This window comes from Ptychodera flava, chromosome 14, assembly GCF_041260155.1.
Source record: "Ptychodera flava strain L36383 chromosome 14, AS_Pfla_20210202, whole genome shotgun sequence".
Classification (NCBI taxonomy): Eukaryota; Metazoa; Hemichordata; class Enteropneusta; family Ptychoderidae; genus Ptychodera; species Ptychodera flava.
The window spans coordinates 40,576,349-40,590,888 of NC_091941.1; the positions used below are offsets into that span (position 1 = coordinate 40,576,349).

Genomic DNA, 14,540 nt, shown 5'->3' on the forward strand with positions numbered 1-14,540 from the left:
GTCGCCTACTTGTGACATGTTTATTGGCGAGTAAACCGATTTCATTGTAAGCCGCTATATATATATATATATATATATATATATATATATATATATATATATATATATATATATATATATATATATATATATATATATATATATATATATATATATATAATCATAGTTATAAAACTATTATTCAATCTTGGTCACAACTGTTGTATGACTTCCTCACGTAATGGTGTCGCTGTGGTGGTCGTTCATGCACCAGCATAGCATGTCCTTGCTAGTTGTCATAATTCAGCTGCACGTTTATCATTTACGTTTATCATTTTAGACGTGTTAGACACGTCAGAAACGATAAGCGATAGATGTATACTTGCATGTTTGACACTTTAGTCTGACATGGAAATTTACAAAAATTAGCCGTGATTTGCTACAATATAAACGTGACCAACTAAAATGTAAAAATGACCAAAATGTAAAACTAAGCACCACTTGCCATGGATGAGCTGTCTAGACATGATTTGCATAGCGTGTTTTAAATGTGTTGTAACTATGTCTGTCACTTGAAATCTCAGGACAAACCATTTAATATATCTCGGCCAATCCTATGGAAAGCAAGAAGTTACTTAAATGTGTCAAAGAAATGCAGCCTTTGTCTTACAGAGAAGCAATTCATAACTAATGCAGATAAGTCCAGCCTTTCAAACAAGCGTTCCGAGTTGGTCTCCAAGTGCCGACACGAAAATAAATTTTACTTGTCAAATTTCAATCCAACCCACCGCACCAAATGGTTTGACCCAACCTGATACTTCTATGTGAGCACCTGAAGCAAATTTCATACAATAAAATCTACCTATCTGACGATCGTGTGTATGCGTGAAAGTCGAGCAATAGGTACCAAGCATATATACTTGATGTGTTCTCATATTTATATGTATATATATATATATATATATATATATATTATATTGTTATTGTTCTTTGTTTTGCAGACTATAAATATATATATTGTTATTGTTCTTTGTTTTGCAGACAATATATATATATAATATATTATATATATATATATATATATATATATATATATATATATATATATATATATATATATATATTTATAATTGTAAATAATTGTTATTAACGACAGTTGACTTTAAGTCTGCAGATTCAATCCAGTAAAAATTGAATTTGCATTAATAGCATTGTTTCGCGGTTACAGTTTTGATACTAAATATAAATTCTCGAGAGCGAAATCGGACACTGCTGCCAGAAATTTGGGCATTTTATATTATTGCATGCATAGCTGTTGTTGTAGGTTCTAGTCTGAGATGTTATAATGTCTTTCTAGTGTTTATTTGAACATTGTGAGTCGCCCATTGTACTGTAGTCGTTCTTGCACGCGTACTCTTGAAGAATGTAATCTGAAAGAACTGTCATGTTTCTATAATTTGTACCGGTTACTGTAAATCTTCATTCTAGTAATTCGCCAAATTTCAACATTTCGCCACTTGGGCTTGAATTTCCACGGTTTGCCGGAGGTGTAATTCTTCAAAATTGGCGGCAAATTTACATTTGCAAGTCTCTCCTGTGTTTAAATTCAATGGCAGCACCATTCCTGGCACCCTCATGTATCGTGAATTCCTATGATTATGCATGAAATGTCTCACGCAAGGTTGGACAATAGAAAGACAATGTAGACGAACTTTTTTATCAGAATCGTAGCTGTTAAGTATCGCTTTTCATATTTTCACAGCTTTGATTTAAAACAATGATGTTGTGACATGTCTCATACATACTACGAATTAATCATTGTGAAACTAGCGTTGGCAAGTTTTCTTGTCGACAAAGTATTGTAAATTTGGGAGTCGGACTTTGGGGGCCTTTAAGTGAGCATATCTCCGGGCTCTCGGAGCTAAGAGTTGCCCCAGGCAGCCATCAGGCTGACCTGGGCAAATGAAGTTTCGAGCACAACGTTAATTCCTGTGTCGCCTGATCTATATATTTACTCCATTAACGAGTACTGTGGTCTGAAGTTCCCCTGAATCCTGATTCCAGAACAGCAAGAACACTCCTCGGACAATTAGTTTATGAAACAAGAATGTAATTTTCAACAGCTTTATTTAAAGCAATTGCCAAAGATGAAATTGCTACTTACATTTAAATTGATTATGTTGACGAACTCAAAGCTAAATGGGAGACCTTTAAAATACCTCGGAAAGTAGACTTTGAAATTACAGTTTATGCGTCTTCTTTAAAAACAATGTTTGACAGCAACATTCTTCATATTCGTTCCAATTTGAAGAATAAATCCATTCTTAAAAAGAATTTAATGTATTTATATACCTTTATTTCATAAAGCGAATGTTCATAATTTGTATAAATAAACGATGATGGTGTTTTAATTCCATTTTCTCGTAAAGTCTAGGGACTGTCAATGACACCTTCCATCAAAAGGTTGAAGATTACGTCACACATTTGAACTCATCACCCAAAGACTAGGTTTGGTTATTGAGCATGCTGTGATAATATTGATTTGTATTTTGTTGTTTGGCTATTTACATCGATAACGTTCATAGCTTTTCATTGCAATAAATAAACAGCTATTAAGTTTCATGATATGGTACAGATTTTACTTCCATTTTAAGTTCAACCCACTCCGCCCTGCAGACACAATATTATTCAGATCCCTGTTATCAGGGTAATTACCCCGTAGACTGGTGTGATATTTCATTAGGATATCGTTTTCTTGGCAAAGTATTCCATCAAGGACGAAAAAGCTTATTGCACTCATTTGTTTATTGTAATATATACATAACAAAAAGTGGCGTTGCACAAAAGCAATGTTAGGGACTTGGAACAATGATAACGTCTTTGTGCAGTATGTGGCAATCATGTGTCGGCATAGTACGAAATGGAGACTGTCAAAATTTTGCCAAAGGTTAGGCATAATTGCAGATATATAGAAATAGATCCAAACCAGATGAAAAGCTTGATTATTGAGGTCACGTGTTAAACACAGACTAAAACATGTACTACATTTAAACCGGTCTGAAAACTATTATATTGAATAACTAATCAACGAACCAAATTACAGTAATACAAACACGATTGGAACTGATTTGAGAAAATTGGGTCTTGTAATTGTTCAAATTTATCAATTGTGTTCGGTGCCATGTAGCTGAAAGTTGCAATATAACAAATTACCAACATTACTGCAATATCCTATCCTCCTAAACTTGTTCCAATCGTGTTTACAACAGAATCAAAACCCACAGTGGAAAACACAATTATGTCAATGCTCTGAAATGCTAGGAGATATCACAGTCCCTCGTGTGAGTGGGTGTGTGTGGAGGGACTGTGGAGACATCGAGTGACAATAGCTTGCAAATGACAGTCTGTTCATCTGTCGTGGATAAACCGCGTACTGTTAGTTGACAAAGAACTGAAAGATGACTCGTTGACCGACGACTGTCGACCGAGTATGGGTTGCATTTCCATGCTCAGTAGACCTAAATCAATGGCTGGTAAATTGAGACTGGAGAGAAAACTCTCTACTCTCACACACTGTCAACTTTGATCAAGCTAGCAGCTATTGCACAACACAGGCGGCCGTCCAGCAGTCATTGCATTGACAGCGCGCAGTGACGGCACTGGCGACCGATGAGCAAGTCATTGCATCGGGAGCGGGCAGTCACGCGGCCGAGAGACTGGAGACAGTGGTGACACCAGGGGCAGCAGCGACAGAAAGGCACACCTGCCTTAGGTTTTTATTCCTGGTGTTTTGTTGTGAACACGTCAATATATATCCAACTCAGTTATGTCATATCTGTAGGTGCTGGTTGGTGTCATGCAACCAGGCAACAGGTGTTGCTCTAATTATATGTAGATTGGAGTTCATCCATCCGATACTTTCGAGTAAACACAAGGTACATATACACACTCGATGTGCGAATGTTACGTCCATCAAATAATAACTTTGACCCGAACGTCATCGGTCATAGTTAATATTATCAAAATAGCTCAGTGATTCAAATTTAACAAAACAAGTTTAAAATAACAGAGACTTTTGGATCGAAGAAGAAATACATTACTGGCTCTGGCTATAGCCCGACCAGCGTCACAACAAAATGAAGGGAATTAATGAACAAACATAAGCAATTCAGCCAAGAGAGAGAAGATGACAACCTCAGCAACCATTGCAGTAATATGCTGCAGTTTATGTCATGTCCTTCGTGAATCGTGTTTATCCTGCACCAATCCTGTAAAACTAGTAGTTCTATGGGAATAAAGCATTCAATTTCTTTATGGTCTTGGAAGATTATGACCGCAATGATTCACAGCGGGGAAAAGCCTACCCTATTTTGTAATTAGACAACAAGACGCTAATGAAAAACAACGGCAAACCACAGTCCCTCCACGTATAGGACGGTGGACAAACACAATAACGCAACAACTCTTACTTTCGTGGTATCTCGCGTCAGTTTGACGTGATTGCACAAAGCATACTTTGATTCTTAGCAGTATTCTCGGTGAAGAAAACCAGAACTTCAAATGTATTTCCAACGATCAAATCAGCTTCAGAATATGTATCTGTGCGTTGCGAGGAGTACAAATTTGTTACCAACATCTGTCAGTATTTCACCACCAGCTGAGTAAACCTTTATAATTGTGAAAGGAAGGCCAAAAACAAGTTTCTGAGGCTATTACAGGGCATGCGAGTAAGAAATATGTGCACCTCATATGTATGAATCAAACAAAAAGTCAATGAAAATTTTTATGACCACACTCTACTTAGTCCCCCCACAATTCGACCAATCCTCAACCAAGCTTTTATGATGATAAATGAGTAAAAGATGTAGATGATCTTTATGGCATGTTAACTATAGCATTGCAAGCTTTTATTAGCTTCTTTTGCAGATAGTCTCAAAACGTACATCGAAAACATTAATTTTATTTCATGTAGACATTGACAACATATCCACTACTATGGTAAGGAGTATTCCAGAAATAAAGATTTAAGCACCGTGGTGTTGATGATTAAAATTTGACTTCAATGTTCAAAGCGTTCCAACGAATTCTACGAGCGCAATAGTTACAGCATTTGATTTAATCGGATTTGGCTACGTACAGTAAAAGATTCATCAAAAAGACGGTACCTATGCTGTTCATTGTATTTACCAGGCATTCAGATCGAGGTATGTAATCAAACTTTGTGCAATTACGTAGCTTAGTAACCATGACAAATTAATGTCATGCAGATGAATAGAAGTTCTTCAAGGAATTAATTACGCTAGACGTAACACTAAGGTTGTTGACTCGATAACCATGACAGACAACAAAATCAATATGTCTCCCTGATTAATCGAACAATTTTAAGTTGACAATAACAACAACAATCTTTACTCAGATATTTTCTACCTTGATGCCATCTATATTGTTCCTCATTAGGCCTACGCTTACGTCACCCAATTCATGAAAGTGCACCTTCCTTATATTGAAGGCCACCAGTCTCTTCAAAATGGATCTTAGTTTCAGCCACGTTACTGAGCTGAATACCATGTTTAATTTGTGTCTCAATTTGTGTCCAAAGGCGCTTTAAGTGTTCAGTGCTGAATAACGTTTTTTACGTAAACCACATTGGACACTCGCCGGAACTCTAGTGGTCTCATCAACCGGCACCTACTAGTTAGTAAACCTAGTGTATCACTGTGTGCACAGTCATTGCTTTATTAACTAATCCTAATGCCCAAGTATTAAAAAAGTTATCGATACCGTTGTTCTGATGATTTGGTTTCTGTTATCCTCCAAGAACCGGATTGCAAAAATCCGTTTCCTTCTATCAGTGGAATGCCAATGACGTCACACTTGACCCAAAAATTCACTTTTAAGGATGTACGACGTCTTTGGTCACCAACGTAAAGATCAAGTTCTTAGTTTACGACAAAACTCAAGTGCCATCATTGAAGACATCATGAGTCATAATTAAGTATCATTTTCATCGTGTTGCGGTTTGGGATAACACTTACATCTAGACACCAAAGCCTTTCGTTTCTGTCATAATAAGATAAACGGAGATAAAATCTTTCTTTTAATGTCTATTAGAATGGATGACATAATATCTTGTAGATCATACAAGACTAGGACTAATTCTATCTTGCATATCTCTAATTTCTCAGAAGAAGCAGTAAAAAAATAAGGAGGAAGGTCACAATGGAGTAAGTATTTGCATAATGCTTTCATGCTTGGAGACAGATCCCAAAGTTTACTGCCTATCGGAATATCAAGGCTATAAGTCTTGATAAGTCTTACGATAACAATTTCTAACAAGATACCTCTGTATAAATAATATGTCTAACAATTTGGATATCTTCATTTTATTAATTTGGTGTGCACGTAGCCTAAATAGGATAGATTTTCGATATAGTATCAATAAAAAGCTGTTAATTTTATTGTAATCCTCTTTATTATGAATAAACATACATTTTGTCAATTCTTCCAATGATTACGCTGTCTTTGTAATTGAGCCCCATTAATGACGTCACAATAGAACGGATTGCACTGCTCATACATGGCTATGTTTCACATCAAATATTTCTTTTTGCTGTTAACAGTGAAAGTGATATCGTTTCAATCCCTTCCGCCAAGCGAAAGTTGAGACTTACGTTTTAATTTGACACTTACTTGTTTAATCAATATTTGTGCATTTTACATTTCCTCGTGAATTAATGTGTGTATGTCAAGTGACAGAACTCAGGGATATTGATGTACATGCTTATGGAAGGTTAATCTATACTAACAGGGACATTAGTTAGGTCATGTATTCATTAGTGGAACAACGACGTATGTATGAGTCCTATCGTCAACCAACCAATGTACCAGTATATGAGTCCTATCGTCAACCAACCAATGTACCAGTATGAGTCTTATCGTCAACCAACCAATGTACCAGTATATGAGTCCTATCGTCAACCAACCAATGTACCAGTATATGAGTCTTATCGTCAACCAACCAATGTACCAGTATATGAGTCCTATCGTCAACCAACCAATGTACCAGTATATGAGTCCTATCGTCAACCAACCAATGTACCAGTATATGAGTCTTATCGTCAACCAACCAATGTACCAGTATATGAGTCCTATCGTCAACCAACCAATGTACCAGTATAATAATAATAATAATATTTGGTTCTTATATAGCGCACATATCCACAAGTAGATGTGATCAAGGCGCTTTACAATTATTATTACCCCTGGTCACTGGACCTAATATTATACCACTCAACTCCCTGGGGAGCAGACAACAGCTCACATGTGCAGCCAATAAGCGCAGCAGAGCTAAACGCACACATAACAACCTCTGTCCTACCAGGTACCCATCACTCCTGGGTGGGGAGAAGCAATGAGGAATAAAGTGCCTTGCCCAAGGACACAACACCACAGCCATGCCGGGGCTCGAACTCACCATCCTTTGATCGTGAGTCCACTGCTCTAGCCACTGGCCCATGATGCCTCCATATGAGTATATGAGTCTTATCGTCAACCAACCAATGTACCAGTATATGAGTCCTATCGTCAACCAACCAATGTACCAGTATATGAGTCCTATCGTCAACCAACCAATGTACCAGTATGAGTCTTATCGTCAACCAACCAATGTACCAGTATATGAGTCCTATCGTCAACTAACCAATGTACCAGTATATGAGTCTTATCGTCAACCAACCAATGTACCAGTATATGAGTCCTATCGTCAACCAACCAATGTACCAGTATATGAGTCCTATCGTCAACCAACCAATGTACCAGTATATGAGTCCTATCGTCAGATGATTGCTCGGACTTTTTTTTTCAATGCAAATATTTTACTGTTACTTATATTGCAATTGCGTGCAATTCAGATAAGTGGCCCACAATGAAACTTATCTGCGAAACAGTGAAGCTGACTACATCTAAGCAGGCATTTTAAACACTTTGATTAGTTACGAAATAGACATACTAAATAAAACAAAGACTTCGCAACTTATTTATGAGACGATAGCGTCATTGCCTTGTCTACAGATCTTCTCCTTCTTGATCAAGTGTATACGTCCTAACGTGTCTCGAAAGGTTCGAAGCATTATTCATATCCATCTCTTCTGCCGAGTTCATTACTCTCCTAAATGATAGAATGTAATGGAACTGCGTAGGATAGGATAGTCGATCGAAGGTCCGGGATCAAAGTGTCAGGCTGAAGGCCTATGCCTGTATGTACCCACCAATCTTGGGTAAGGCACAGTGAAAAGCCTAGATAACTAAAAGTGTACTGCTGAAGGACGCAATATTAAAATTTGTATAAAGGGATGTAGGACTGTCCCCTTAAAATATTTGAAGATGCCAATCAAAGTGATCTAATGCATCAAATACCCTGTATTTTTCAAACAATATTTATTATACACTTATGATATTTAAATATCTAAAAGCGCTATTACAAATGTGCAGGGTCTTCGCTGTGGCGATACTATAGACAAGGTCGTTTGTTGATCATGTCTGCGTGACTGTCAGGTATATCTACCTTACCTACTTTTCAGGTAAAGAAAATTCGCTCTTCCCTCAATATTTCTTGTAGCCAGTAGAATAATTTTGAACATCTCATTTTTAAATAGTCTTACATGTAAGGATAACAAAGAACCGATCACGAAAACGATATTCAATGAAAATATGTCAAATCTGTTGAGTGTCACCTGTACTACTTTCACATGAGTTGATATGATTTTTTGGTTTGTAAAGCTGTTCCAAATTGGCCTCAAAAGCTGCAATGACTTGTAACTACAGTGAAAATCAAAGACCTGTATACCAACCCATAATAAACACACCACAGAGCACACTGTGCGGTGCACTTCATATATATACTTCATACATGTACATTCCTTTATAGGCCTGGGTTACTTTGTATGATAGCCAAGTCAGAGTCGAGTTGTACTCTTGTCCTTGCCTTTGCATTGTTTGAAGTTATTTGGCAAAACAAACTCATGGTCCGCGGGAAAAGAGGGGTACGTTCAGCAGAAGCTATACGGGAGAAAGTTGTCGAAATGTACGTGGATGGAAAATCATAGGTATCAATGGTGAAGTGGTGGAAATGGTGGAAAATGTTCGTCAACACTGATTAATTGACATGCAGGAAATGGGGTACACAGCCATATCTGAACAATTACAAAGGAAGCGTACTGTTAAACAACACTATGATCCACTAGTTACAATGTCTCCCAGACACTGTAATTAGCGAGGTCACTTGGTCTTAAATTGATGCATGAATTTCTTTACATTTGATGAATTATTAATGTCTCCGGGTTCTACTTATGCAAAATTAATGACTGTCAGCTAATCAGGACACCGACCTTTTTCATGCCAGTGTCGCCCGCACTCCTTGATAATATGACACCAGTGACAAAACCAACAACTTGGTCTGGCGTAGCATTTCGCTCAACAGCGTGTATCATATAAGACGAAAGTGACAATCATTATTTCATCAAATAAGGCATGATGGGGCTTCATTTGACCCTTCTCCTTGTCTTCTTTACTACATTTAAAGGTAAGTTGTTAAATTGTGAACTCTACTGCAATCTCTCAATGTATTTTGATGCACATACATGTAGTTGAATTTTTCTGACATCGTCGGTGTCTTCAGCAACACTTTAAGATGTCATTGTATCTGTATATAAAATGATTTTAATAACACCGCATGCAATATCTTTACCCATAGGAGCATTAAGCGGTGGTGGTGTGGGCGGTTTCGGCTTTGTTTTTGGAGGGTCGGCGTGGTCTCATTCAAGTTGGTCTGCAAGTTGGTCTTCAAGTTGGTCTGCAAGTTGGTCTTCAAGTTGGTCTTCTTCGAGCAGTTTGTCATCAGTTTCTGACTCACAGTCTGAAGAATCAGAGTCTAGCGAATCGGAATTCTCCAGTTTATCAGCTGATGACATTTCAAACGACGGGTAAGTGTTATATCAATGTTCTATAGATTTGAATAGAGTTATCGTTTGATAGGTGAAGAGAAACATCTTACAGTTACTAGCCATCCATCAATTCATTCACATTTTATTCAAATTTATCCGAGCCGGGTGAGTTTGTTAAGGGTTATCACTGTCATGTGCAACACCCTATCAAGGAAGCCCTCTTCGTTTATCACCAGGTCGATGAAAAATTTTCAGACCTCCGACAATTAGACAACAATTTTTTGTGATAAAAATCTAGATTATTATAGTAAATCTCGATAAAATAAACTCTATATGCCGACTTCAACTACTGGTGACTGTGAACACAATTGGAACTAATTTGGGATTATTGGATGGTGAAGTAATGTCGATCTAAGCTACAAATGTAATCTCATCTGCTTTTCTTTTTACATTACACACTTGTTTTTATGAGTAATTTGTAATATTGCAACATTAAACTATTTGGCACCTAACTCTTTTGAGAAATTAAAAAAATATGAAATCCAATTATACCAAATTAGTTCCAATCGTGTTTGTGTACGGGCACTGTGTCCGACAGACATTTTCTAGAGCTACTAAGAGAGGGATCGGCCCTTCCGAGCTCATTCGAGTTTTTGGCTCAAAATGAAGATTTGTTATTCTATGAAATCATTTTTCAAAGTAACCTTTACTTTGTCGTTGTGTAATATCCCCGGCCATAATTGTTACCTCCGGTAAGCAATTGCTTTTAGTCGTGCTGTACTTTTCTATTTTTTTTCATGTTATGGCATACATAACATTTACGGAAAATCGTTTACGATTATTCTTTCTCTTAGTCTCATGTTAGTCTTGTGAGGTGCGGTATAATGTTGACCAAAATTTTGTTTGAACATAGTGATGTTCTCGTAAAATGATTGAAAACCCTTATGAAAATTGAACTCATTCTTTTCAGAGCATGTAATGATGCTAATTTGCATGTGGAATGAAATAGAATTGAAAACAGGAATTATGCTAACAGGAGATTGGAAAACAGACTCGCCAAAACGTTTTCATCTTATCAGCGTAAAAATGGCAGCGGATTACAAGATGTTCTCCGAAATAATTAAGTTTCTAGGTTTGATACACACTGTCTTTATCACTTTATCATTCTATTTTGAAAAGAGAGAATCCTTTATTTTACGGAGATGTGTTTTTATCCTTAAAGCGTAATCACTACCTCGCGTTGCGGTATGTATATTGTTCATAGAAGCTTATTCACGGTTATTCGAGAACGATGTACGAGAACATATTATAAAATCCCGGTACTTTGTTAAAATAACCTTATATTACTAAGGTGTCTTGTGTTGGCATTAAGTCTATATTTACTGCTGAATACAGTACATAAAGGCAGTATCTGCTCAAATTGCGGGGAAATTGAACTTCAAAGTTAATGAAGGAGATAATTTGTATAACATAATATTGTTTTAATTTTCACTGCACATGTGTGTAATACATGAGTTCTCAAGTTACTGTTTCGATGATTAACCTCATTTTCCTTATTTTTGTCTTTCAATACAGATTGGTCACCATGGTTATAATCATAACAGCAGTTGTAGGCTCTGTCATATTCGTTGCCATAGTAATGAGTGTACTGGTATTTTGGCTGATAAACAAGTCATCAACTGTTGTTAGCAAGCAAGGTAATATCGCATTCTAAAAATCTCTGAACGAGTGAATACCATAAACTATAGGACAAGTGTAATGTTCAGTTCACTGTAACTTGGCATTTGAATTTATATATGAAATAAATTGAAATTGAATGAAATGAAATGAAATGAGATGAAATAGTATTTTTTCGTAATGAGAGAACAACTAGAAACGGAAATACCATGATACCGGTATACTTATCGAATGTTAGATTATTTTCTATTTATTATTGCAAACGACTTTTACATAATGAGTCGTTTGCTATTTTACAAGTGACGTGGGAAACACTGAATGTTTCTAATTACTGAATGCGAAGAGTACGAGTAAGCATTTTCCTAGAAAAACACTAAAAGAGGTTTGACAACCGACTTTCTCTTACATGACTTTTCGAAAGAAACAGTGGACTGCAAATATCTCTGGTTGGTAAATAAATTATCTCATATCTTGAATTGAATTGAAGCTTGCAGACTATATCCACTTTTTGAAACAAGACCATCATTAATAAAGATTGATTTAACGTTCTACCCTTACTTTCTTCAATTTAAGCTATTTTGCCAACGTCTCGAGGCAGTCACCAGAACGCCGCTTCGATTTCTGGTCACATCACACAAGAAGCTAATGTTGGTGTAAATGGATCCAGTTTGCCCGGTGTTGTGTTTCCGGTAGATTCTGGTTGGTCATCACATTATTAGCATTGACTCTTCCCTGTAAATAGTACAGCATGGCTTATAACTTCACATTTCAAAAACAAGCGGACCGAATTAATCTAATCACGTGATATGAAACTATTGGAGGTCAATACAGCCTGGTTTAATATGTGTGTCCGCCGCCAATTTTCTTCAGACTTGGTGTATGGAGAAGGTCCTCTGGCGTTGAAATGTTATTGGAATAAAAGAAACGCCATAAAGTTCAGCTCTTGTAAAACAGGATTGATTTACTATGCTTCAGCTTTCAAACCTAAGCAATACGAGCCGTCATCAATATTATAGGGCTTGTTGGATTATGTAGGGACGGCGGTATTTCTTGTAAAAAACAGTGACGTCTCTCTTAATACCCTGTCTCTACCATATATCTGGAAAATGTAAAGAGTGTCGTATCATCCTAAAATATATTTGGGACCTAAATAGATCGTTATTATCTGTAAGTAATGATTCTGTACAAGTAACATTTGCAAGAAGCGAACTGCAAAAACAGTATTTTAGTAAAGGATATAGTTATCGGCTTGCCAGTACAATGAGTTACCTATTTCCATAAGGAATTGTATGGGTCTAGGAAGTTTAAAGCATGTCTTTTGTTAATTTTTAATCTTCAAAGCTTTTCTGATATTTTTACCAGTTGACCTGATAATGTTTGTAATTTATTTGTTATGTTTTTATTGTTTCTGTCCTTTTTTGGAACATTTTTCTCACTTTGTAAAATCGTATAAATAAGTATCGTTTTAGTGCTTGAACCTGCCGAAAAGAGGAATACACTAATCAGAGCTATCGAGTTGAAATGATGATGATGATGATGATGATGATGATGATGATGATGATGATAATGATGATGATAAGGTGACATGGATACTCTTTCCATTCATGGAATTAATTCTCGCCATATTAAGTGGAAAGCAAACTTTTTTAAAATTTTGAATGGAATTCCCTCCTATAAAAATTTGAAACAAAGGAATGATTTATATATACTCACTATCACATGAATTAATCCTTGGATTGTTGATGGGTAAATAGTCAAATTCCACATCAGACGTCATTTTGATGGCAAGGGGTTGTCAACCTGTCGAGTACCATCGTTAAAGTCATCATTATTTAGCTATCAGTATATACAAAATGAAATGCATTGATTTCATATGAAAGAAAGCACCTCCTTTGTCATGAGGTGTCCAACACTCTCTCTAAATGCAAAGAAAGAAAGGGTAAGTATTAAGAGAGAGTGTTGGACACACATGAGTGCTTACTCTTCATGGCAAAGGGGCTTTATTTCATACCGTTCTTTATTGACAAACACGAACACAAACACAACTGTATATGGAAATAGTCATACGTAACGAATAAACAAACATGTATAAACAACAGAAAAACAAGGAGCCAACGTTCCCTGTCCAGACACCCCCCCTTTCTCAGGCCTAATTGTTAAATGGCATCTTCGCAAGTATATGAGACAAATCTAAACTACCGGTAATAGTTTCATTTAAATGAAGTCTGAATGTTCGGCTTATCAGTCTTGCCACCTTATTTCGCATTGCTCCAGAAAATTAAATACTGAATCGTGTACATAAATAAAAATGCTCAAGACCTTTAGCAAAAGTTAGAGCTTTTACTATAAAAAGGACAATCGTTATTACTTTTGATAATATTTCCACCATTTTTCTGCCTCATAATTATCATTCTAAAGTATGTTGAAGTACGACGTACTGCCTGGTGGCGCTCAACTGTAAGCTTATACTCCTCTAAGAGTGTCAGGTTACACCCCGTAATGTGTGAATATCTCCGATATGGCACACTTGCACTGTCACGTACTGATCTGTCTCCCTGTCCCATTTCTATCGCTGGCTGCGCTATGCTTACGAAGAGCTCGGAAAAGCGCAACTCGCTCCTGGCATATTTTAGGATCTGACCTTATTGAAACATTTAACGCTTGCTTTAATTCAGGGGAATTGACAAACAGCCAGATGGTTTAGTTTCTTTTGCTCTAGGGAGATAAGGCAGACTTTAAAAATTGGAGACCAATAAGTCTCCCCAATGTAGACTATAAGATTCTTGCAAAAGTAATTGCTAATAGAGTGCGGAAGCTAATTGGCACAGTATGTAGCCCAGATCAGTGTGGATACATCCCCGGGCTGGAGATAGTTGATAATATTGTCTTTACTAGAGATATCATTGAATATGCAAATATTACTGATAAACCTCTTATTGTCAT

General features: G+C 36.6%; 1 protein-coding gene across 1 annotated transcript; it reads left to right on the top strand.

The window, feature by feature from the left end:
* Positions 1 to 9,399: 9,399 nt before the first annotated feature.
* On the top strand, positions 9,400 to 13,911 carry LOC139150509 (uncharacterized). Its single transcript, XM_070722927.1, has 4 exons — positions 9,400 to 9,559; positions 9,731 to 9,959; positions 11,496 to 11,617; positions 12,171 to 13,911. The coding sequence occupies exons 1-4, from the start codon at positions 9,508 to 9,510 to the stop codon at positions 12,314 to 12,316; spliced, it is 549 nt and encodes a 182-aa protein (XP_070579028.1). The 5' UTR covers positions 9,400 to 9,507; the 3' UTR covers positions 12,317 to 13,911.
* The last annotated feature ends 629 nt before the right edge of the window (positions 13,912 to 14,540 follow it).

What these genes read in the sequence shown, in the direction of transcription:
- LOC139150509 (XM_070722927.1), top strand. Translation starts at nt 9,508, where the DNA reads ATGATGGGGCTTCATTTGACCCTTCTCCTTGTCTTCTTTACTACATTT. An exon ending in GATGACATTTCAAACGACGG is followed by an intron (nt 9,960 to 11,495) that starts GTAAGTGTTATA and finishes CTTTCAATACAG; the next exon opens with ATTGGTCACCATGGTTATAA. An exon ending in AACTGTTGTTAGCAAGCAAG is followed by an intron (nt 11,618 to 12,170) that starts GTAATATCGCAT and finishes CTTCAATTTAAG; the next exon opens with CTATTTTGCCAACGTCTCGA.